The 24,444-nt window shown below is 42.1% G+C and overlaps 2 protein-coding genes across 5 annotated transcripts in view; both read right to left on the bottom strand.

Annotated features, from left to right (window-relative positions):
* The window catches only part of tmem94 (transmembrane protein 94), a 31,914-nt gene extending 29,940 nt beyond the window's left edge, over positions 1–1,974 (bottom strand). For all 4 annotated transcript variants that reach the window (XM_083787755.1, XM_083787756.1, XM_083787757.1 and 1 more), the window contains exons 1-2: positions 1,867–1,974; positions 362–774 (exon numbers count right to left, since the gene is read on the bottom strand). In XM_083787755.1, coding sequence (XP_083643881.1) covers positions 362–385 — 24 coding nt within the window. In that variant the 5' untranslated portion in view covers positions 386–774; positions 1,867–1,974. The remainder of the gene's footprint in view (positions 1–361; positions 775–1,866) is intronic.
* Positions 422–24,444, bottom strand: part of myo15b (myosin XVB) — a gene marked incomplete at its 3' end in the record, with an annotated part of 40,343 nt that continues 16,320 nt past the window's right edge. Inside the window, exons 25-66 of the mRNA XM_083787561.1 lie at positions 21,632–21,694; positions 21,455–21,512; positions 21,182–21,306; positions 20,713–20,808; positions 19,673–19,908; positions 18,748–18,917; positions 18,152–18,224; positions 17,597–17,779; positions 16,930–17,039; positions 16,560–16,627; positions 16,121–16,205; positions 15,266–15,298; positions 14,999–15,043; positions 14,805–14,899; positions 14,534–14,641; positions 14,089–14,161; positions 13,871–13,972; positions 13,119–13,281; positions 12,574–12,661; positions 12,181–12,451; positions 10,900–11,006; positions 10,686–10,745; positions 10,514–10,589; positions 9,746–9,864; positions 9,334–9,449; positions 9,074–9,215; positions 8,804–8,915; positions 8,107–8,377; positions 7,934–7,997; positions 7,771–7,843; positions 7,569–7,645; positions 7,384–7,460; positions 7,137–7,267; positions 6,525–6,619; positions 6,343–6,420; positions 6,143–6,239; positions 5,849–5,994; positions 5,515–5,639; positions 5,261–5,394; positions 4,988–5,121; positions 4,618–4,758; positions 422–658 (exon numbers count right to left, since the gene is read on the bottom strand). Coding sequence (XP_083643687.1) covers positions 422–658; positions 4,618–4,758; positions 4,988–5,121; positions 5,261–5,394; positions 5,515–5,639; positions 5,849–5,994; positions 6,143–6,239; positions 6,343–6,420; positions 6,525–6,619; positions 7,137–7,267; positions 7,384–7,460; positions 7,569–7,645; positions 7,771–7,843; positions 7,934–7,997; positions 8,107–8,377; positions 8,804–8,915; positions 9,074–9,215; positions 9,334–9,449; positions 9,746–9,864; positions 10,514–10,589; positions 10,686–10,745; positions 10,900–11,006; positions 12,181–12,451; positions 12,574–12,661; positions 13,119–13,281; positions 13,871–13,972; positions 14,089–14,161; positions 14,534–14,641; positions 14,805–14,899; positions 14,999–15,043; positions 15,266–15,298; positions 16,121–16,205; positions 16,560–16,627; positions 16,930–17,039; positions 17,597–17,779; positions 18,152–18,224; positions 18,748–18,917; positions 19,673–19,908; positions 20,713–20,808; positions 21,182–21,306; positions 21,455–21,512; positions 21,632–21,694 — 4,857 coding nt within the window. The remainder of the gene's footprint in view (positions 659–4,617; positions 4,759–4,987; positions 5,122–5,260; positions 5,395–5,514; positions 5,640–5,848; positions 5,995–6,142; positions 6,240–6,342; positions 6,421–6,524; positions 6,620–7,136; positions 7,268–7,383; positions 7,461–7,568; positions 7,646–7,770; positions 7,844–7,933; positions 7,998–8,106; positions 8,378–8,803; positions 8,916–9,073; positions 9,216–9,333; positions 9,450–9,745; positions 9,865–10,513; positions 10,590–10,685; positions 10,746–10,899; positions 11,007–12,180; positions 12,452–12,573; positions 12,662–13,118; positions 13,282–13,870; positions 13,973–14,088; positions 14,162–14,533; positions 14,642–14,804; positions 14,900–14,998; positions 15,044–15,265; positions 15,299–16,120; positions 16,206–16,559; positions 16,628–16,929; positions 17,040–17,596; positions 17,780–18,151; positions 18,225–18,747; positions 18,918–19,672; positions 19,909–20,712; positions 20,809–21,181; positions 21,307–21,454; positions 21,513–21,631; positions 21,695–24,444) is intronic.

Below are 24,444 nucleotides of genomic sequence, written 5' to 3'. Positions count from 1 at the left end.
CGACTACCTACTATCTTATGCAGCCTTAATACTGAGTCCTGACTCTCTAATGTCTTATGCTCCCTTATTACTAACTACCAACTGCCTAAATAGTTTTTCCTTTTGCTTGTGTCTTGTATAAAAACAACAGATGTGCTCTGTGTAGGATGTCAATAAATACATAATTATATATTTTTAAGAATCTCTGTGGCTAGATATATTGCCATTACTGTTCCCTGTGCTATGTGCTGATTAGCAGAGTGTACTCCTCAGGTTAGTTAGTAAACCCCAAGGGCTAAGACCTGTTTCATAAACACTCGGCCACCCCAAGGACAGGTAGTTATCATTAGCAGATGTCGACTCAAACACAGAGTGCACGCACCTGCTTCTTATCCTGCAGCTCCATGGCGACCAGAAGCACTCCACATACTCTGCTCCGCTATCAGCCTGCAATGACACCAGGCAGAGCCCGAGTCTCAATGCCAGTCTTCACCCTCTGAGCTGGACACTGCACACAGAATCTTCCTGGGTGGTCCTCGAACGTCCGTCTCTGACAGACAGCCACTGCACGAGTCCCCCAGCCGAGGACAGAGGAAGACAGAGCAGCCTCGGTCCTGGCTGGCAGCACCACCTCTCTCCCAGCCAGATCTGCCAGTCTGATGGGAGGAAACACCCTGACCTGCAGGAACAGTGGAACTGTGGGAGTCTGGGAGATGAGATTTTCTTGGGAGATTTAACTGTAGTTCAGGTCTGGCCAAAGTGTGGGTGTCCTCTTCATTACATGCATATATGGATCTGTGGATGAAAGGGGAAAAAAGAGAGTGCACATTATTACATAATTCAGTAAGCAACCTTGAAATGTGGGCCAGAAGGAAAAAAACGGCAAAGGTGTGGAACAAAGGTTCCACAACTTTGTCAAACCAGTCTGATCTACTTCTATAGCGCATTCAGCCTGTCTTGTCATAACAAGGCGATTGAGGTGAACCCAGGTGGCAACATAATAGTTTCATTGACATTGAAAGGGTATCAAGGGGCCCAGACTACTGATGGTACTACTGACCACATAAGCAGCTTCCTCTGACAAAAAGAACCTCACTAAACCCCATAGTCAGCAGTCTCCATTGGCTCAGGGATGACAGTGCTCAGCCAAACAGAGAAGAGAAAAAAAATGCCACCAGACAGAAACATGAGAACAAAGGAGATTCTGCCAAATAAATAAATATTAAGCAATTAAAACAAATGAGTAAATATTGTATGGTGTTGCTAATAGTAAAACTGTGCAATGAAAAAGACACGCGGCGATGCATTGTTTAGATGACGGACTTGCCCAGTAGTGCACACTTGAAAATGCATTAAAATAGTTAAAAGCAAGTTCTCATATTCTGCAGGAAACTGCTGCCAATCCTGGTCTCCAGTGCCCGTCGCACTGACATGCTTTAATCTTCTGCTTTGCTGACTGACAGTGATATTATTGTGGCTGTCTGAGGCCAGGTGTCACTTTCCCTCTTGGATCAACGTGCATAGTTTACATTACAACGACCACTAGCTTTACTTAGCTGTCCTGTCAGCTTTAGCTAGCGAGTTTGTCTAGTCTAGAAGAGGAAACCGAATGATTTCCCCCGTTTTGAGTGATTTGATCCAACATTGAAAGGCTGACACATTGACACAACACAGCAACTGTCAGTCAGTCACTTCAAACCAGACAGTCGAAGCATCTTCAATAATTATTGTAACGTGTGTCTCTCACTCAGTATTTGCTAGTAGTAGCCTTTTTTATTTGCACAAGCTAGCCAGGCGACTCGATGTCAAAGTAGCTGCTGCTGCGTACTGGGCTGCATTGCAATAGTACACCTGGAGTTGTATATAATAATATAGTTTCGCACTCACCAGCAGATTAGTATTGCTTTGGGGGAAATGTCCTTTAAATATTCACTTGTGTGTCAGACATCCACCCAGCCTGAAGCGTCCCCATGGAACAGCCATGTTAAGTTGAGCATGAGCAACCCCCAAGCAACCTAGCCCTCTACAGGGCGGGGGCGGGGCGTTTTACTGACGCAAAGACGTGTTCCGGTGCTCTCATTGGACAGATCGGAAGTTTACTCTGTTTTGATTGGTGGATAAGAGAGGAGCGAGATTGTATTCCCCTCCCTAGCAAATTCTACAGCTCTATTTTGAAATTGGAAACCTTTACCTTGCTTCGTGAGTTCCTCTCTTGTTAGTGTGGTTCAACCAGACTCTAGTAACTGTAGGCCTAACACTTTCCGTATTATTTACCTGGAGTAAGACAAAGTTTGGCGCACTACTTGTCCCACAGTTTTAACTTTTAACTTTTGACTGTACACACTTGAGCCATATGTCAAATTGACCGGGAATCGTGTGCTTGTGTTTTGCTAAGAGAAATGTTGTATAGTTTAATTGATATGAATTTATTAGTGAATTAAAAATTCCCATTGACATGAATGGGAAAATGTAAAAATTCACACTCAAGTATTTTTTCCTCGGAGACTGTAATCACTATAGTTACAAAACTTGGAGGAAAAATTCATACTTATCACTAAAATTATTTAACCTATAAGTTTATAATTTTATCGGTCGGCCTCATGGTGGCGCTATAACTTTACGTTTTGGCTTATAACTCTTGAACCGTAGGTCGTAAAATCAAAATTATTTTTTTCCCTGGATTCCTTGGGTCATGACGCATCTCCCCATATAGGCCACGCCATGACAGATTTTCGGCCATTTTGAATTTTGTCCAAAACACACTTTTTGCTTTTCGCAAAATGTATTTTCTCCAAATCTCACAAAAATCTGTACACGTGATTTCTGGACCTTTCCGATGAAAACTCGAACGGCGGAACTTCGATAGTGCGTAGGCTATATTGCGAATTTTCTAGTTTGTCTTTGTTGTTATGCTTGCTTTGATTGAAGTGAAGCAAACTTCCCCCCACAAGTATCAAAGAGGCTGACAGACAAGAGTCTGCCTTATATTATATATTATATTATATTATATGCCCAAGAAAAAAAGGCTGACAGGTGTAGACACCTGTACGTGTTCGCCTAAGTGAGTCAGTCACTCACATCCAGTCTGTAAAAGCTGTCAAAAGTTGACCAACCAGCTGGATGCGGACTGCGGAGCAGATATCCTGGAGGATCGAGACGCCCCCTGCAGAGGGCCCAGGATGCTGACATAACTTATAGGCAGTACTGGAATGTGACCGCTGTATGGGCTCCACTATCCATTGGGAGAGCTGTACCGCTTCGATGTAGTCTTCCCCGGAGCCTTGGGGTCCCAGGAGACAAACAACTGGGTCATCTCTCTCGTTTTTTTCCCAGATTTATTTGAGCATCTCTTTACATATTTATTTTAAAATATTTATTTGATATCTTTATATTTAATACATTTATCATAAGTCCTCCTGTATTACCCTTTTTAGACAAACATACCTTCCATAATATACATAAAATCATAATATAGACATAATCACAAGCTATTTTCCATTTCAACTGACAAACTAATTTAACACATAAGGAATGTTTTATTAAAATGTAACAAAAATATTAAGTATTCAATATATTAAAAACAAACTAATAATCAATAATGAATTGACTTGCATTCCTCATGCTTTCCTGGTGTAGTTGTATCAGACAATATTATGATTATCAGCATCTATTTACATTAAAATAACTTAAAACAAGGACATTTATTGTGGTGAGCGTGTATTCATACTTTTTTGCATATAGTGTGTTAATACATGTGAATATGTACAGTATACGTATGCATTGCATGTAAATATGTGAATTGATTTCCACAATCGGATAAAGTATTCAGTAAATATACATTTGATCCAGTTTCATTAAACTAGGCTATAAAAGAAAAACAAATAAACAGGTAGAAAGTAACATTTGTTTCTTGTTACACAAGTCAATGATTAACAGGTGAATTAACTCCAGTCATACGTGTGTGTGTGTGTGTGTGTGTGTGTGTGCACTGCGTAGACGTGTCTACTGTCGACTTGAGATGGAGCTGTTGATAGATGGCCGTACCAGCTCTTCCATAATTACAGCAAGGATGTGGCACAGTGCCTTGGCCTTAGGGAGAGACAGACAGATAGACAGTCAGATAGACAGTCAGACAGACAGACAGAAAGACAGTAAAGGTCCCCCCTGTTTGTTTTTAGTTTTGCCAGTCGCTACGAGTTGAAATAAAATCTGGATATACAAACAAACTATTCCAAGAAGTACTTGAAGAACATTTCTGGTTTGGGGGTTCCGGCCTCACATACCAGACTACAACATAACGTAAGACATCATTCGCTCCTGACCGGATCATAAATGACCCCAAATGGTCTGCCTCCCAGGCTAAGGTCAATATGACTACTGTGCACTGCTGCTCACTGCTTACAAGGTACGTATGAGGTCAGGAAGAGAGAGAGAGACAGTACAACCTGTGCTCCTATCACTTTCACGATGTAATTTCACACAATTGATTATTGTCTAAACTTGCAATTGCTTATTGTGTCTATTTTCTGCTGGGCCTTGGGGTTTATTTGTTTGTTTGGCATAGTTGACAATGACACAAATTGTGACAAACTGACAGTTCCACATAACAGTCATTGCCATTGTTGATGGAGTCATTACCTGTTTGACTTGAATGGTGACTTTTCTAGGACGACCTTGAATGCCATAACTGATCTCCACTGCTGGCACTTTGCTTAGTTTCTTAGGGCGAATTGTACGCATGGACTGCACTTCCACCAGTGGAATCACAAATGTCCTCTCCTGCAATCAAAGGTAATAACAACATATCACAGTGTGTCTGTGGCATACAGTAAAAATATGTGCTCTCCCAGTCCCAACAATTAAATATGTTCAGAAACTGTAGAAGTTTGTGGTTAAGGTTTTTTCAGTCGATACTTCAACTGTCCCTTTAGTTTTAAGCCGTTGCTTTTTCTAAGCTATTGTGCATAGAACTATGCAGAGACTGATTTTACAGTAATTAGTCAATTACCTGTGATTTGGGGTGGCAGAATAGCACCCCCTCCTGGTTGATGGCCACTAAACAGGGCGAGGGACAGCCACGCTGGCTGACCTTCTGAGCCAGGAAGGTACTGGAGCCAAACAAGGGCATGGAGCTGAGAAACTCTTGAGGACAGTGAACAGAGACACATCTCACACCTGATTAGTAACTCTAATTGTCTGATTTAGAATGTAATAAAAATGAGAACAGAACAGTATCTAGCAGAGCAGAGCAGAGCAGAAAATAAAAGGAAATCAAACTCACCAACAAATCGTATTTTGGCATCTTGAGGGGTGAGGGATTCCATGGCAGCCAGCTGGCCCAAAAAGAAGGAGTGAATTTCCTCAAGGTTGCTTTTGATGCCATCCTGTTGCGGGAGGTACTGCTTTAACTCAGGCCTTAGTGGGAGTTAAGGAGAGGAGAGAAAAGATAACGGGGGAATTCCCATGCCTCAGAGAGTATGTATAAGGTCATTTTCTTTGAAGTCTGTGAATTCCAAATGCTTGTGATTTACTTACAATGATATCTGGTTAGACAGTCCCAGAGCCAGGTGCTGCAGGGCTGACAGCTCTGCCATCTGCTGGACTAAGGGGGAGCCACTGCCAGGCAACAGCAAATTCCCATCCAGGTAGTCACCTAGCACCTACGCGTGCACACGCGCACACGCACACGGCACACGCACGCGCACACACACACACACACACACACACACACACACACACACACACACACACACACAAATGTGTGTGATTTACTTACAATGATAGCTGGTTAGACAGTCCCAGCTAACGGCAAATTCCCAACCAGGTAGTCACCTAGCACCTACTCGCGTGCGTGCATGCGTGCGTGTACCTGTTGGTAGTGAAACTCTACATAGAGTTCACTGCAGAAGGAGAGAGGCTGCTTCCATATGACTCGGCTTAACGACAAGATGACAAAGTTGTCATCCAGGAAGTCAAACAGATACTCCTCTGGGTGGAGAGGGCGCACCGTTCCATCTGATGAGAGGACAGGAGGGAAAGAGAGCGGTGGATTCACATTTCATTCAGAATAAAAAGCAGGATTAAGTGGAAATAATAAAAGATTAAAGACAATAAATACTAAAATTAATACAAGGTGGTCAAATCATTCGTCAGAGATGTTTACCATGGGGCCAGTTAACATGGATGGAGAACTCTCTGACTTCTGTAGCCTGTGAGACCCCCATCTCCGTGCAGAACTGTGCCACCATTTCCCCTGCCACCTGTGCAGAAACGGTTATTCGTGTTAATGAGAGACCACGAAATTGTTTTCATAGAGGAGTGGGGATGACAAGCAGAATAACGCAACAGATTAATCAATCTTACACTGAAGCTCTCTATCTTGATGGGGAAATCCACACCACCTGGTAGCTGAATGGCGATGTGACGAGAAAGTTTCCCCACCTGTGAGTGGACAGACAGACTCAAGGACCGTTCTGACAGCCATGCAACATACTGAAGGTAAATGGGGTTGTAACAGACGTGCATGGATTTGCTTTTCACTTTACCAGGAGAGCTTCCAACTCTGCTTGAGAGGGGACGGTACGACGACCTCCATAATTGAGAGTGCGCTGCAGGTTGTCTTGACACGTATTGGCTAATTCTGAAGGCATATGAATATAAATTAGTGTGTGTGTGTGTGTGTGTGTGTGTGTGTGTGTGTGTGTGTGTGGGTGTAATAAAGGTAAGATAGATTCTATTGATGCACATCAAACAATAATAATGAATAATGGTTGTTTTTGATCAACTTAACTTGATCAATTCAATAGCCCAATCTAATCACCTGGTAGATCAAAAATAGATGGTTGTACAGTATCCGTGTGTGTACCTTGGTACGAGTGTGTGGTCTCATGAGCGATGTCTCTGTGTGTGTACTTTGGTACGAGTGTGTGGTCTCATCTCATGGGCGATGTCTCTGTGTGTGTACTTTGGTACGAGTGTGTGGTCTCATCTCATGGGCGATGTCTCTGTGTGTGTACCTTGGTACGAGTGTGTGGTCTCATAGGCGATGTCTCTATGTGTGTACTTTGGTACGAGTGTGTGGTCTCATGGGCGATGTCTCTGTGTGTGTACCTTGGTACGAGTGTGTGGTCTCATGGGCGATGTCTCTGTGTGTGTACCTTGGTACGAGTGTGTGGACTCATGGGCGATGTCTCGCAAATGACGTTTGACATACGGAAGCAGGATGTTGGAGCAGGGGAAGAAGCCTGTCGCCAGGTTCAACAGACGCCAACCCAGAGTGCAACGCTCCCTGTGGACACGGCAACCAGAGGGTTAAATTGTAGTAACTCTTTTAGCCATTACACTTACTTGCTATGATCACACACACATGTATAGTATTCCACAAAATACATGAAACGTGCTCACTTGACACAGTTTGTCGTTGTCTGCTTGATAATCTGGCAGTAGATTTCATCTCGCAGTGCCTCTTTCTCCTTCCCTAGCTAATAGAGAGGAAAAACAGAAACACATCAATAGATTAAAAATACCAATTGAATTGTCTTTCAATTCTAATTCAGCTCAGTGACATTCTTGAAAGAGTAAACACAGACCTGTAAGATGAAGAACAAACAGTCTATCTGGGTGAGGTCTTCCTGCATTGGCATGTCACCCATGAATTGCATCAACCCTGGAGAGAGAAAGGGGAGGAGAGAAGAGGGGGGCAGGGGGTACGATTAGGCAATACATGAGCCAACTGGTAGAGCAAGAGGAGTAGTAATGATGTGGATGCTAGATTAGTTTATAGCAGCTCACCACAGAAGGACTGGACAGCCAACTCATTCATTTCAGGGTCATCGTAAAAGATGAGGGATTCTTCTAGGAGGACCTAAGTAAAAATAACACCAATATTGCATTAGATGTGAAATGTGTGATGAGGGATGACGAAGGCTGAGGTTTGCTGTCCTGCCTTACATACCTCTGTGTGCTCCACCATCTCTGAAAAGTCCCATGAACTAGTTGGTCCACCTGTTTCCTTCACTCTGTGATGTGAAGAGTTTCAGAAAATCATGACACAGCACATGAACGTTGTAAATCAGAAATCACAAACCTTACTCAATCCGACCAGAACCAACTTGCTGATTCGTTTACCTGAAGTATTTCATTGCAAAGTCAGCCATGGTGTACTGTAGATAGTCCATCTCAGAGCCCTGGACTGAGCCATCTCTGCTGTGCAAGCCTGAATCGGCACTGGGCGATGGCCTAGAGGTTGGAGGCCTGGTAGGCCGACCAGCTCGCATGCTTTTCCTCCGTTCATCTCTTCGGTCGAGATGGACACAGTGGTAGTCTGGGGCGGCCGATGGCTGAGTGGCGTCTTTGGGGAAAAGCCCTGAGCGCCCTCCAACTGTGCCAAAACTCCAGCCTGCAAGAGGGTAAAAGTATATAAAATGCAAGTGAGTGGAACATCAGATATTATCTCCAGTATGGTTCCCAAACATGACGTCTTCAGAACGACACACCAGAATTACATAATAAGAATACATTAATGAATGTATTGATGTCAATATAACATTATGGCTTACGTTTGATAGGATTTTAAAAAAGAAGTACGCCTTTCCGATTAATTTGATGTGGAATTTAAATGATCTGAAATAATCTGAAATGTCGAATGTATCGAGTAATATTATAAATTATTATAATATTTGTTTCACAGTCTGTGCATGTTGTATTCCTCCGGTCGCAAGGTGACGACAGCTCCACCATTGAGCTGCACATGTGCACGTGGTCTTCTCTTCTCTACTGCTTTTTGAGTGCACTTACAAATCTGAAAGCCTTATGATGACCTCACCTGGCTGAAGTCCTTCTATTGGTAGAAGCTTGATGACATCACCCTTGCTAAAAGTGAGCAGGCTCTTGTCATCAGTCACAAAGCTCTTCAGAGCGACCACGTGGCCTGAGTCCTGAATGGTGAGACAGCATCGTAGGTAAGCTGAAAGGTTGAAAACGCTTCTGCAATGGTACTTCAAAATGGCTTTACTAGCCGAAGAAGGAATCCATGCGATGCCATGGTCATAAGGGTCAATGCTGAACAGGTTGAAGGTGAGTGTGAGGAAAATACCTTGATGAGTTCCCTGCTGAAGTGTTGGATCATGAAGGTGATCTGAGGTGCTCTGGAGGACTGTAGTTTCAGCTGTTCATTCTTCATTTCCAGTTCCACTGCGTCAGCCCCTTGAAGCTCCACAGACAGCAGCTCAGCAAAACTATAACACACACACACACACACACACACACACACACACACTTTGAGTTTATACTTACATCCGACATCCGCACGGGTGAATGTAATACTGTAAACAACAACGTTGTGCACCGACATACCTGTAGCTCTTTAGCAGATGGAGGTGTTTGGGGTTGATGCCTGATGCTCTGACAATCTTCAGCAAACGAATCCCACGATGAGAAATACCCAATACCTGAGCATCACCGCTATCGGCCTAAAACAAGAAGATACGCATACATATATTTACATACAGTATGTGCACATTGAATACGATTTTTGACTAATTTAGTGGAATATTTGACTAATAAAACCAAACACATTATCGGCTATGAGCATAACTGTAGTCCTAGGTTATCTGAAGTTAATGTACTTTTTTCCTGTTCTGGTTCATTGTCCCATGGGTTTGTTTGATTTGCTCGGCAGCCGATTTGATCCATGAACATATTAAGTTGTCATATGTGTTTCCGGCTGTGTGTGTGCAGAAATTCAAGATACTGTACCAGCGCTTACCTTCACAGGGAACAGGCGAGAAAAGTAGTTTTCCCAGTTATCTCGAGCAGCGATGACTATCCTCTTCTTCATGTTGTCATCCTGGATGGTGCTTATTGTGGTGCCCACGTGAAAACTCGCTACAGAAGAGAAGCAGTGGATGAGATTATGATGAAATTATGATGTGATCAATGGTAACATTTACAGACAACTATGTTCTACAAACAAACTGTGGCCAGACAAACCAGGTGTTCATGGTGTTTACATGAAGCTTTTTTATGACATATTGTGATTTTGTTTTCCCTTTAAACGTTAAAAGTTTGGTGTGCAGATTCCTTTTGCATTTCTGTGTGTCTCTGTGTGTGTATGTGTGTGTGTGTGTGTGTGTGTGTGTGTGTGTGTGTGTGTGTGTGTGTGTGTGTCTTTGAGTGTGACCCCTGGCTGCATATGTTGAGGACCAACTGACTTATACTTATACTTGTCTTAGACAGTGGCCTCCTCTGACAACAACGGATGTTGAATAACCGAAGAGGCATGCATTCTGAACACATTATGTATTTAATTATGTCATAGACTGGCTTCCAAGTACTATGATGATAATGGATACTGGATACTGAAGTACTCTGACAACGGTAACTGGTATTACATAACTGAAGAGTCATGCGTTCCCAACAGGCATCACCCTAGAATGCTGAAATCTGAACCACTATGACCATATTTTTAGAGGACAATTGTTAGCCAGTCACACCCAGTCATATGATATCATGTTGTCTTCTGATGTGTTCTCACCCAGTAGATCTTTCATCTTTCTCTTCTCCTCTCTGGTGATCCTCAAACAGCTGTGGGAGTAGGTGTCCCTCATGATCTAAACACCACACAAGAGGAATGAATGAGCTGTGAATGACTAGTAACTGGTGAATGTCTGGTGAATTATGATGGAACAACCTTCACAATTACAAACCTGTTCACATAACAGATTAAGGATGTAGGGGCGGTTGAACTTCTCTTTGGGATAGAAAACCTGTATATATTAGACAAAATAACACACATATTTGTATGCGTTTGTGAAATGTAATTATCTATCTAAAAATAACATGCAGATGCTAAAAACAGTGTGCACATTGTCTTGTGCGTGCATGCGTGCGTGCAACTGGTGCATGCGTGCGCACTCTAACCTCTTTGCGTAGGAACAGTTTCCCAGGCATGGCTGCATAGGAGAAGGAGACACTAGCAGAGAATCTGAACAGCTGAGAGCGAACGCCATCCTCTTCTGACATGGGCTCTGCACACCAGAACAGATTAAAAATTGAATAATAACTGTACCTGTTAAAAAAAGTCAAATCCTATGGATCTTGGGATAACATAACATAACATTATGCCTCATAGTCATAACGTGTCATTTTAAGAGCTTTGCGCACAATAATGTTTTTAAAAGGCTAAATATAGTGACATTTAGCTTTTGTACAGCGCAGCAACCCAAAACTATGCTGTCTCGTTGTTTTTAGAGATGGGCAGTATTTGAAATACATGTATTTGAAATACGTATTTGAAATACTTTTTTGTATTTTGAAATTTGTATTTCGCTGGGATGGAAGAAATTAGATTTTGTATCTAAATACTTTCAGATTGAGTATTTTCTGTATTTCAAATACATAAAATACTTTTTTTGTTTTAATGTAATTTTATTCTCAAATGGACACATGTTAAACATTTACACTGCCTCAGGTTTAAACTGTAGGGGCAAAACACACGCACCCATACACACAACACTGTCACTTATATTCCGCCTTCTGATTGGCTTACACACTCAAATTGAACCACAAATGAGAGGCAGAGTAGGGCGGGCCTTCAGTTGTTGGAGACTTACCTCACAAGGCTCACATCTTCAAGTTGCTTAAAATATAAAGTGTATCATTCTTAATAATCTTCAATGTATTAGACATTCTGACAGGTCATTAATTTAATATTTGGCAATCAATTATTAATTTACTATATACACTATACACATGTTCATGAAAAATTATTTTCATTTATTTTCAAAATACAAAATACGTATTTGTATCTCAAATACATTTCTCAGACCAGTATTTGTATTTTGTATTTAGATACATTTTTTGACCCAGTATTTGTATTTTGTCCATGTCCATTTGCCCATGTCACACCTGAAGTTGTTGCAGCCACTCAACTAGCCACAAATAGTGTTAATAAACAAATGTGTGCTACAATATAACTGGAACTCACATTCATCTAAATAAATGCTACATAAAAATACCTTTTTATGTCTGAAAAATGTATGAGATCTTTTGATGTGAACCACTTTGTTTCTTTCTTTAAAAAACCATTAGTGTACTATAGGGCTTTTAATTAACTGGAATGATATAACTATGTCTATTTCATGAGAGCTATAAGTGAAGCTAAGAGCTTATGTTTTGGGGGACGGGCAGTCGGGCACCTACTGAGCTCAGGGGCGGCCATGGGGGGTGGGTCTGGGATGGTCTGAGGGATAGGGGCTGGAGGTGGTGGTGCTGGTGCGTTGTCTTGGGGGACAGACGGGGGTTTCTGGGAGCGCTGGGAGCCGAAGAGATCAGCCAGGGAGCGCTGCTTCTGTCTCATACTATGGGAGATGGAACGAGGACCCCTACTGGAGGCAGGAGAAGGTGGTGTAGGAGGTCTATCGGGTGGAGGGCGAGGCTGCTTCACCTTGGCTTTCACTGGAGGAGGTGCCCACTGCTTTTGTGAGCAGTTAGCAGGGGGAGAGGAGAAATCAAAGTCAGGTGGAAGACAGAGCTCTCGAACACATTTGTTTTTCTCATATATTGTGACTATTATTTGGTACTGACGATCCTCACCTTCTGTGGTTGGACCTTTTGTCCTCTGAGCTTAGCTAGAGCTTCCTCTTTTGGGTCATTTTTCTTCACAAAATGGATACCAGGAACTCTGTAAAGACAGGAAAAATAAACTGTACTGTAATAAATAAATAATTTGTATTAATGCGAACTTTCCTTGTATTGATGCGAACTTTCCAACAGCCAACACTGCACTAGCCAATGCAGTGCAGGGTTATGTAAAAAGTATTTAAGCTAAGATATTTGGCCATTTTCTATTAGAGATTAATTTGACATGAAGAATAGTGAGCGGTGTACACATTTACACGAGGTGGTACTGGCAAACCATAAAGATTCACTAATTTCAAGTCTATGAAATGGACTTCCATTCCTATTTTTGTCAGGGGATCATGAACTTTAAAAATCTGGATATTAAAAAGGAAGGGTGCATTAGGTTTTTCTTTTGTTTAGTTTCCCCCCTTTTTTCCAGCTCCATAAGCATGGCCTTCTTTGTCCCAGCATACATCTAGCTCACCGCAAGATGGGTTTGGGGGAGCTTTGACTCTGACCTAACAGGCTCAAAAGGCGCGGGTTCTTGGGCAGCTCTGTTGTTGTACTGTTTGATGATGTCTCGGATGCTGGAGGTGGGTTCGTCGCTGGAGCCGGAGAATGGGGCAGGAGTCGGCCTAGCAGAGTCAGTCTCTCTGGTGGGAGGTGAGGCGGGACGTCTCGCTGTCAAGACGAGAAGGATCGGAGAGTGACTACTAACCTATTGTACAAGAATGAAGTGTGACTACTGACTAACTATACATTTGAAGTAAAGGTTGAAGAAATGAGTGAGAATACGATTATATACAGTGTATAATCTGTATATAGTCCTACTATAAACTAGCCCAACTGTTTAAGTGCCAGGGACGTATTCCCGTATCTAAATCAACTATGCACTGGTTGCCATGCCCGTAAAGACGTATTTTCTTTTTTACATTTTTTTTTTTTACAGTTTTTTAAAAACGCCCTCTCTTTTTTTATAATGGGATAATTGGCACTCAGAGCCTAAACTGGTGACCACCAGGTGGCGCTGAAGGAGTTAAAGAAAACAAAATAAACAAAACAACAAATCCTGAAAATAAACAAAGCAAACAATTAAAAAAAAATGGCAAAGAAGAAAAACCATGGGTCCAAACAATCATTACCTCATAAGAAAAGAACAAACAAGTTGGGCCTAACCTATCAATCCTTCTGTATGAAAATGGTAAGGCAACATTATCAAGTTCTACAAAGCAGTCTTGGAAAGGAGACCAGTTCATCTTCGTGTGCTTACCCTGAGGCTTAGGGGCTGTCTGCGGGGGTGGCCGAGGTGGCGAAGGGGAGTGCTGCTGTCTTGGCGGGCTGACTGGGGTGGGCCGAGGTTTTGGCTGTTTGGCTGGAGGGGTGACGATGAGAACATGATATGCCTTAATGATCTGCAGTGTAACATCAATTATCAAGCAAGCTGGGTATATTACACTCAGTACACAACGGTGTTACTGTGCCACTTACAGATCTTCTGGAAGTAATGCTTCCTATCCCTGAAAGACTCCAGATCATTAGGCTCAGTGTGGTCAATCTCTGGCTGTAGGTGGAATATAAATTATATACAGGTATTTACTATGTATATACACTATACTATATACTGTACTAGTCTGTATGAGTTACAACGCTTTAATACATGCATTCAGTACTACCCACACAAGCTCAATATGAAATGCTGTCTTTGACAAAAGATATACCATTATTAATACAAATGTTTTTTTGTTTTGTTTTTTAATTTCCTCCTTGTTTTTCAAATTCCTCCCATGTTTGTATAGAGGAGGCAAGTGAAGAGAACCTCATGGATTCGTGAGCCACATTATTTATATACCTGGAGGACCTAACGCGTGTGGAGGAACATGCTATCCCTCACGCACATGAGCACACGCATACATACACACAGACATACACACACCTCTGGCTCATAGTGCCTGGAGCTGGTGGGACGGCGTTCAGACTGGCGCTTCTGCTCCTGGGTCTGCTGCTGGGACAAAGTCATCGCCTGCATGGTCATCTGCTGGGCCTGTGTAACAGGGAAGAGGAAGAGGAGGGTGAATGAAAGCCAGGTCCTCACAATTCACACAGAGCATGTGGTAGTGCACTCGCTGGTTGAGCCACCATGGGATGTTTATTCATGACCTCATTTTGTATTGCTGTTACATGCAGAGTCAGACACCCTGTCTCACCATGAGAAAGGCCTGTTGGTTGATGAGGGCCTGCTGTGTTGCTGCCATCTGCCCAGGGTCAACAGCAGGCATGGCAACTTGGGGCATCATCATAGCTGCAGATAATAACGGACAGCATGAAACACTGCATTCTGTATGTTACATGTTAATGTAATAATAATAATAATAATGAAATCATTATGTTTATGCATTACGTTGCATGGTTGGCATCATATGACTGGCACCATACGTGGGCATTCCTGGATAGAGAGTAGAGACCATACAGAAAACTGAGCAATACAAAGACACACAAGTGCTTATTAACCTGTCCAATATTGTGTGATAAGGACAAAAATGGACATATTTAATAAAGCCATGTTGTACGATAGATGGACTCGATAGATAAACAAGGGGATTATGTTGCTGTATCCAAACAAGACAGTTCCCCCCTATAAAATAACAGATTGACTCCCCTCACTTACCCATCGCATAGCCTGGCATTGTCATCGGCATACCTGGAAAATAGAATTAGCATTTCTAGTTTTTATTTATGTATTATTAATTTAGAGTAGCCAATTATTTTTACCCCATTTTCTTCCCAATGTAGTCGTTATGCCAATGAATTCCTCCCCACGCACATTTCTGTGTGTTATCAGTTGTATCCTAACTGACTAACCTGCTAGTGAGACGCCCAACGGGAGGACTACCACCACGCTTTCTTTACCGCTAAGGGTTTGATTCCTCCTGGCTTCTCTGGACACCCCAATGGGCACAATTGGGTGGACAGACTGCCAGGGAGTGATGCGCGTGCCTGTTCAGTGTTCAGTAGGGCAGTGGTTCTCAAACTTTTAAATATGTTTTATATATATATATTATAAATAGGCTTTTCTGCCTTTAATGATAGTACAGTGGAGATTGACGTGCAGCAATGGTCCAGCAGCCTTGGGAATCGAACACAGGACGTGCTGTCAGAGCATCGGAGCCTATTATGGTAGACTTGGCCATCTGCGCCGCCTAAACTTTAACATCAATGAGGGTCCATTTGGTTCCATTTGTACACTCTCAGACCTGTAAGAGTGCATTTAGAACCCCCTCAAGGAAACCTGAGGGTGCGTGGACCCCACTTTGAATCACTGCAGTAGGGGGCTGAACAAGGGGAAGTGGAAATTGGCAAAATGGCTAAATTGAGATATAAGAAATGGGGAAATATAAAAAGACTAAAAACAATCCTGAATCAATTCAGTACAACAACAATATACCAGGCCATCATAAGCTAAAAGTGATAGATTTTTTGAAGGTGGAGAGGGATATACTGATGGATGCATGGAAGGTCCTACCTGCTCCATACATGCCTGGGTGCATCGGTCCGACACCTCCTCCGCCTTTCATCCTCCGATTTAACATGGCCATTCTCTCCATGTCCTATAGACACGCGCACGCGCACACGCACACACACACACACACACACACACACACACACACACACACACACACACACACACACACACACACACACACACACACACACGCCCAAGAAGGAAGGAAACACAAACCACACATTGCAATAAGATACAAATGGAGATACACAATCCATTGGAACAAGCTTATACAAGAAGAAGAGTTTAGTAACAGGATCAATGTGTGCTTTTGTGAAACTCATGTGTGACAATTTCAGGTATAAGCGAGCGTAGGAACTAGGAACACATGCAACTATAGTGCACAGTATATAACTATAACATTATGAAATAAATGGAAGAGAGGTTTTAAAACACTGACTGGAGGTCCTTGGTCCAGTACGGGATCAAATAGGTCATCTAGGTAGGCGTCCATCTGTCGCCCGCGACCTGGAAACATGGAGCAGAGGAGCGGAACAAATATTACACAACAGGATCTGATGGCTCCAGTGTTGCCGCAAGGGTTAAATAAATTAGTGGCTGAAACCATCAACCATCAATAAAGAATTACTTCCTTATTGACCCAGCCAGTCGGCCACTCTGGGTGAATTAATTAAGCAAGAACACTACCAAGTGAAAGTAAATCCATGATCGGAAATAAGAAAAAGAACAAAGTAAATCCAAGGACCTGATACTGTACACCCAAGGCACACTTTGGGTGTGGCTTGGGTGTAAATGACATGAATGCCTACCCTCTGCTGGGTAATCTCTGCTCCAGGGGGCCGAGTCAAACGCAGGCAGCTCAGGAGCCTGCATAGAGGGGGCTGGTGGGATGAAGCCGTCCAGATCTCGATTTACCATCCTGGAGAAAACAAAGGAAAGAGTATAGGGTAGAGCAGTGGTTCCCAAACCTTTAGGCTTAAGACCAAAAAAGAGACATTTGCCAGGGACCCAAACTACTAAAAATAGCAGATCTTCGTGCTGTGGTTGTGAGCTTGTAGAAATCTTTGATTTCTTCATGAAATTGCTGAAGAAATCATTGAATTAGTTTTTTGTTTTGGCTTAATTTTTTTTTAATATGTTTTAAAATAATAATAATTAAAAACAAAATGTAGGAAACAAAAATAAAGGGACCCATAAAGATTTGTGTTTGGGAACCAGTTAGTGGGCTAGAGGGTATATGCAGCCCATCCTGGTTTGGATTTAGAGCTTTCCTCAAAAGAGCACAACAAAGTTACAAGCTAAAGATAACATAATATGTTATATGTAATACATAATATGTGATATTTTTCATCTGTTTGTCAATTTGACATATGTCAAATTGACAAAAAGATGAAAAATATCAAATAAGTCAACTACATATTAGATAATTCTAAGGTTGTGGGTATAAATACACTGTAGATGTTGGCTTTGCTCTACCTGTCTCCCTCCCCATTGAAGAGGTAGTCAGAGGCCTGGGAGGACGGTGTGCCTGGTGGAGGCACCACTTCAGCCTCAGCACCAGCCAGCAGGTCCATGACGAAGTCAGAACCAGCCAGGTCTGACCAGCCCTCGTCAGCCAGCAGAGACACTGACCAGCCCTGTGGACCCTCAGGTACGCCTCTACAGGCGTGTACACGCACGCACGCACACACACACACACACACACACACACACACACACACACACACACACACACACACACACACACACACACACACACACACACACACACACACACACACACACACACACACACACACACACACACACGCACGCACACACACACACACACACACAAACACACATGAGCTTTGTTTTTATTTTCACCAATGAAAGGACTGATTCGCTGATCTGTGTGCTCATGAGCTTATCATTTATAATGATGCAATAAAATGTCATAGGCACACCTTTAAACCTTTAAAGAGATAAGCAGGCAGGACAGTGGTCACATTGCCAGGCACAAATATCTGCATTTAGACGTTACATGGCTACCTGAAAAGGAGAAGCCATGACGCCAGCTGCTCTCCTGTGGTCCAGGACTCCACCTCAGCTGTCAACTTCTCATCTGAAAAAAAAAGGAGTCGGACCATTTCATCACGTTGATAAACGCTCACATACATATCACACACACGCACGCACGCATGCACGGTTTTCTGACGAGCAGCCTGACCAATGCCAGATTAATTAAAGGTCTGAATGCAATCCTGATTTTGGAGTTCTAGACCTAAACCATGATTACCGATGCTTTGACCGATATGCATAATCTTCGAATTAATCTGAAAAACTTTGGTTTGATTAATGTTTCTATTTGAGAACATACAGTAGGCTACATGTACTTACTGTATATGGAAAAAAAGCCCCAGAACCCCGTTCAATAATGACATATTATAGGGGGATGCCAGGTTGAAAGTGGTTAAAATCTGAACAAATTGGCTGCATAACTGCAGCTACAGATGTCATCCAAAAACGTCAAATAATCGCTCATCTTTTGGCTAAATTGGTATATCAGTCTGGCTCCAGAGGCAGAACAGAACAGAACAGAACAGAACAGTCACAGAGAGGAACAGAGAGAGATAAAGTCTCAATACCATTGAAGGTGTGTACATCCAGCACCATCTTGCCCCTCCGCTTGTTGGTGGTCCACTCCAGCTGAGTGGGGGGGTAGAGGCGGGCAGCAGGGGCGGGCAGCTGGAGAGAGGTCAGCAGCTTGTGTTGGCACAGAGAGCGGTACTCGCCTGGACTGCGGTCTGACACATACCTAGAAAGGAAAATGGACAGAGGGAAAACACCAGCACATTCACTTTTTAACCACTTTCAATTTGGCGTTCCTGTTTTGGGCATGTATTTAGGCGATCTACAAGCTCACAATAAGCTGCATCGCTTGGCTTGGAGATCTGTGTTTTCACAATTTGTTTTACAAAGTATCATTTGATCTCGTACCATCAGGCAGGATCATCAGGCTAAGAGTGCCATGGCGAAGTGCAGTGGACATTTTAAATAAGAACATGATTAAATATCTCTACCATCTAATCGCTACAGCCCATGCATGATCACTGTTGCTGTGTTATGGGAATGCATTTAATTACTATTTTATATAGTATTTTAATGCATTTGTGTAATGATGTTTTTTTGTCCTATACTGACTGCCAGTGTGCCAAAGGCAAATTTCCATTTTATGTTAAATTTAATGGACAATAAAGTTTTCTTTATCTTTATACTGTAGGGTTAGGGAAGTGTTTTAACAGATGTGGGTGACTGTAATTATTCATTCCAGTCAGGGTGTTCGGACAATTATGTAATTCTTAGTCGTTTGAAATTAAATGGTTAACAAAACGATGGAGTAGCACATCAATCTCGTCATGGTAGAATGAAATGAAAGTGAATTCAACCATTTGTAACTCAGATAGTCCAAATGGAACCTATCAACACAGAGAATTGAACTGTTGCCATGTCTGTGCGTCAAGTAAGCTGCTTCCTAACCAGTCTAGACGAACCAGGGCTACAACAACCTACTTCAGCAGGGGTTTGTCCAGTGTCGGTGAGGGGGTGAACGCACTGAGGCAGCAGGCAAGCAGCAGCCATCCTCTGAGGCTGCTCTCGTCCTCTCTGCTGTCCCAGGTGCAGTAGGCCAGCTGGGCCAGGATCTCATCCCTCAAGGCTGGGCGGCTTTGGCCTTTCTCCACAATATAGTTGCCTAACATATACTCCTGCCAGTCACTGAGGTCGGAGTCACCTGTAAATCGCAACACCTGACAAAGTGGGCAGAAGAAAAACACAATACGTATATAAACGAAAGTGCTAAATGGGAAAGAGAAGTTTAACCCAATTTAGTAATTATGCCTATACGATTGTCCCGATCCGATCATGTGATCGGACATTGGGGCCGATCACGTCATGATTGGAATCGGATCAGGAGAAAAAAAAACGTGATCGGGACATCCCTAGTATCAATATTATATCCATATCATAATATTAGACTGTCTGTGATGTTGGATATTGTACGATTGTGATATGGCATAAGTGTTCTATATCGGATCGGGAAAAATCGGTATTGGCAGATACTCAAAATGTACTCTATAGTGCAGTGACAGAGAACGTCCTCCCCTGTTCATCTTCCCACACTCCAATACGGTCAGACATTGTGTTCAGCGTAGAGTATTTGAAGCCGCAGTCTGCGTGGCGGTGTGAGCAGTTTAACAACATAAACCCGCCATACTACCGTAATTACTTAGTGAAACGGACCGAGTTATTTGGTCTGGTGCTTCCTTCTACACTCCAACTATCTTCACCAGAAATAGCAGATCTACAAGCAGCTCACAATGCGTTGCGAGCTTTTCAATCTGTTGTTTCTGGTAAAATCCCCCCTCAGAATTGGGATGCTGGGATTCAAGTGGCTAAGGCTCTTTACAGACTGAATTAATTCCCTTCTGAAATAGAAAGTCACTCAAAGGCAAAACACACTGTGCCACACCCACAGCCACACCCGACACACCCACACCCACACACACACACACACACACACACACACACACACACACACACACTAGACTGACTAGTTTGTAGAGGTCCAGAGCGGTGCGTGCATCGTCCGGCTCCAGAGGGCTCAGGGGTCTCTGGAGGGGGTGGTCCTGAGGCTGGCACCATGTGTCCTTAGAAAGACACAACTCATCAGTGAGACAGTAAATAAAGTATCTTTACTTGACCTTTAGAATTAGAAACATTGTACTTTTGACTCCAATACATTTCTAGGAAGGGACCCAAACTTACAAAAATATATTATGGATTAAGCCCTATTTCAAGTATAGTGGAAATAGACGATCTGCAAGCTCCCTTTTCCCTATGCCAGGCCGAACTTGTACCTTTGAATATTTGAGTATTTACTTTTTTATTTTATATATATTTTACATTTCAATTAATCTTCTCATTTATCAGGGAGTATAGGAAACTGGGCAAGCGTCTACCAAAAGTGTCAGCATATTATACATGTATACAGCAGTAGGTATACAGTGTGTTGTAGATTACCTTCAGTATGAATTTGGCATAGCGAGAGAATGGGTATCTATCTATATCCTTTGGCAAGGAGAGTTGGTGCTCCGCCTTCACCTGGGGGGGCGCTACCTCTGTGACCCCTGAAGCATGCTGCCGCCCTGGTGGAGACACAAAGAACAACAATAACACACCAACGACTCAGTGATGGACTACCATAGTATTCATACATTTCATGTGATGTGTGTGTGTGTAGTTTTATCAAATACAATTGAATCATATATTGTAATCTGAATGCGTCATGCTGACCTTCCCCACTGCGAAGTCTGGCTGATAACTCCGCCGGGATCTCCAGCATCCCCACATCCTAGCAGGATGAACACAGTGGGCTTGTTTCTGAAGAACTACTATAGTAGAAGAACTGTATGTTGTTGAATAGATGTTTTTATCATATGGAATCAGTGTCAGATTAATAATCAAACTTACCATTCCAGGGGAGACAGACTCAGCCTTGGTGGCAGCCTTTACTTTGTTTCGCTCTTTGTTTTCCTGGAAGTGAAAGCAGGTCAGTCGATCAATCACACACACACTCCTTGGTGAGTAGATCGATCACACTGCTTGGCCAGTCTATCATCTTGTCAATCATAGTGCTCTTATCTAACTTGCCGGATATTCATACAAGAGATGAATCCGCAGGTAGGAATTCTGGTTAAATAGAACACTACAATCTGACAAAAGAATACACAATATCACAGAGAAACAAATCAGAATCCATAATTGTCCACAGCTTCAGAATTTAGAGGTTTACCTTCCCTGTGGTCCAGTAATTAATAAACTCTTATTATACTGTACACTGTAAACACCCTCAGGTGAGTGAGCTTCTTTTATCCTGGGACCACAAGCAAACACTCAGCACTCCTTCATTTCTACATCAGGAATGCTATTCTTAGCAACACATCTTGTTATATAGGCCTGTGCCACCCATGTGCTCGTGGCCCCACCTCCAGTACTGGTCACAGTTACAAGAGTCCAGAAAGAGAGCCTTTTATCAGGAGGTTTACAGCTTGGAAATAAGGTGTTTCCTTTACATAGGCTACAGCAATTTAGAGCTGGTGATGCTTCACATTGCAAGATAAAGTGGACACTGCAGGACACACATTGGTGTGCGCTAAGCACATAACAGTTGATGTAAACATTTTATCTGCACAGCTGGTTCTCAGGCAGCTCAACAGTTTTGTATGGCTGTTTAATGTTTCAATCTCACTAGATCTTCATCAGCAATTTGACATTCTGGACGGTGAAATGTTTTACTGTTGATCGTCAGGTCATTTTGTCCACATATCGATATAATCCTTTCATATTATATGATGTCATATTATATTAACAGTACATAATGATGATGACATCTTTCAGGAAATGGGGTTCGTGCAAACAAAGAGGACACAGTAGGCCATGCCCAACCCCACCACTTCCTGAAAGGATTTAAATCAAATATAAGATGACTAATCATCATCATAACAGTTTGCAGAATTACAGTACATTTCAAGCACAACTCAATACAAAGACTGTTAACTGTGAGTGGACGACCCAATAAAGCATTACACTTGTTTACAAGAGGGTCCACCTTGTTCAATTCATCAAAACATTTAGAGACGTACAAATAGACACTTCTATATAGCCAAAGAACAGAACAGGAATTCATCATAAAAGGACACACAATATAAAACACACAATATATGTCTCAGTATAAATTGTGTTTATACTGTATGAAATCTTTACTGTGAGAATTCAACCCCTCATTTAAAAAATATATATTCATAGTAGGCAAGAGCTTTGAATCATAATATGAAGTAACTTAAACTTCAATAGTCTTTGCTCTCTGTGAGCAGCAGATTGACAACTACACTGTCCATAGTCCAACCCTATAATAAAACAATAACTCCAATTGCTGTGCCGGTAATAAAACACACAATAAATGACACCGTGGGATTGGAAACACAAAATAATACACCGATCCAACATTCTATTTAGCCGAGAGCCAATTAAAAAGAGAAGGGGCCGAGAACGACAGACAAGCACAGGTCAAGAAATATAACCTGACTCTATGCTGTTTTGAAATCTAACACCGAAATGCATCTCCCTTGACAATTATTCATTCTGCAATGGGTTCCACACCAGACTGATTAAACAACAATGGTGAAGTAATAACATCTTTGCTACAAAGCTAACGCAAAATGTTCAGAAGAATGAGAAAGCCTACCTGTCAGTGCATCTGGGTTGGAACTAAGTCTGAGAGGAAAGGTTTCAGTAGACGGAAGGAGAGATGCCCTGCCGCCTCTAATTTCAGTAATAGAGGTTGAAGTCCGAGACAGAGTGTGGTTGAAGGTGTGCACAGAAGTGAGTGTGCGCGCGTGCGTGCGCACGCATGTGTGTGGTGTGTGTGTGTGTGTGTGTGTGTGTGTGTGTGTGTGTGTGTGTGACTGTGTGTGTGTGTGTGTGTGTGTATACACTTACTATTTACTATATTATATATTTACTATATATATTATTACTATATTTGTGAGGGCCAAATGTCCCCATAATTATAGTAGAATCTGATAAATATGAATGGTTCCTTTATGATGCAAAAATAGTTTTACAGATATGTTTGTAATTAGGAAAAGGTTCAAGTTGATTAGGGACAGAATTATTATGCCAGATCTATTTGTCGTGCTGCGACGTGTTATGAGCTTGTAGATCGGCTATTTTCAGCTTCAGGGTTGGGGTCAAAAATGTGAAAAAGCCATTTATAAAATTGCCATCCTAAAATGTGGATGTTTTCAGAAGAATCGTAATACAAACATGTATGTGTGCGTGCCATGCACGTGTGCGCGCGTGCCCTGTACTGTACCCGGTAGGTGTGGCTTAACCCTCTAACACCCGCATTAATTTCTACTTGCAAAAAATAGATTTCAACCTTACTACTACTTTGTATTACTAGGACTAAGACTAAAAAATATGTTAAAAAATAAAGTTTGATGAAAAATTTATAATAATTATATAATAATATAATAAATTAATAATTTACATTTTGGGGATATCTTTCACAATAATGAATAAAACATGTTCTAGACATTCTAATGATCACAAAAAAACATATATTACAATTATTTTACCTACTTTTATTAGGGTAAAGGTCAAAAGTCTTAGGTTAAAAAATGTCCAGACATCTTTTATTTGTGTGAATTTCAGCCTCTGTGGGGGGTATTTATATGCAAATATCATGACCAATGGCATTGAAATGGCATTGCAATGAACAT

This window comes from Protomyctophum parallelum, assembly GCF_964188405.1.
Source record: "Protomyctophum parallelum genome assembly, chromosome: 17".
In the NCBI taxonomy this organism is placed as follows: domain Eukaryota; kingdom Metazoa; phylum Chordata; class Actinopteri; order Myctophiformes; family Myctophidae; genus Protomyctophum; species Protomyctophum parallelum.
The sequence above is the reverse complement of the archived record's forward strand: the minus strand, read 5'-3'. Positions and strand labels throughout refer to the sequence as shown.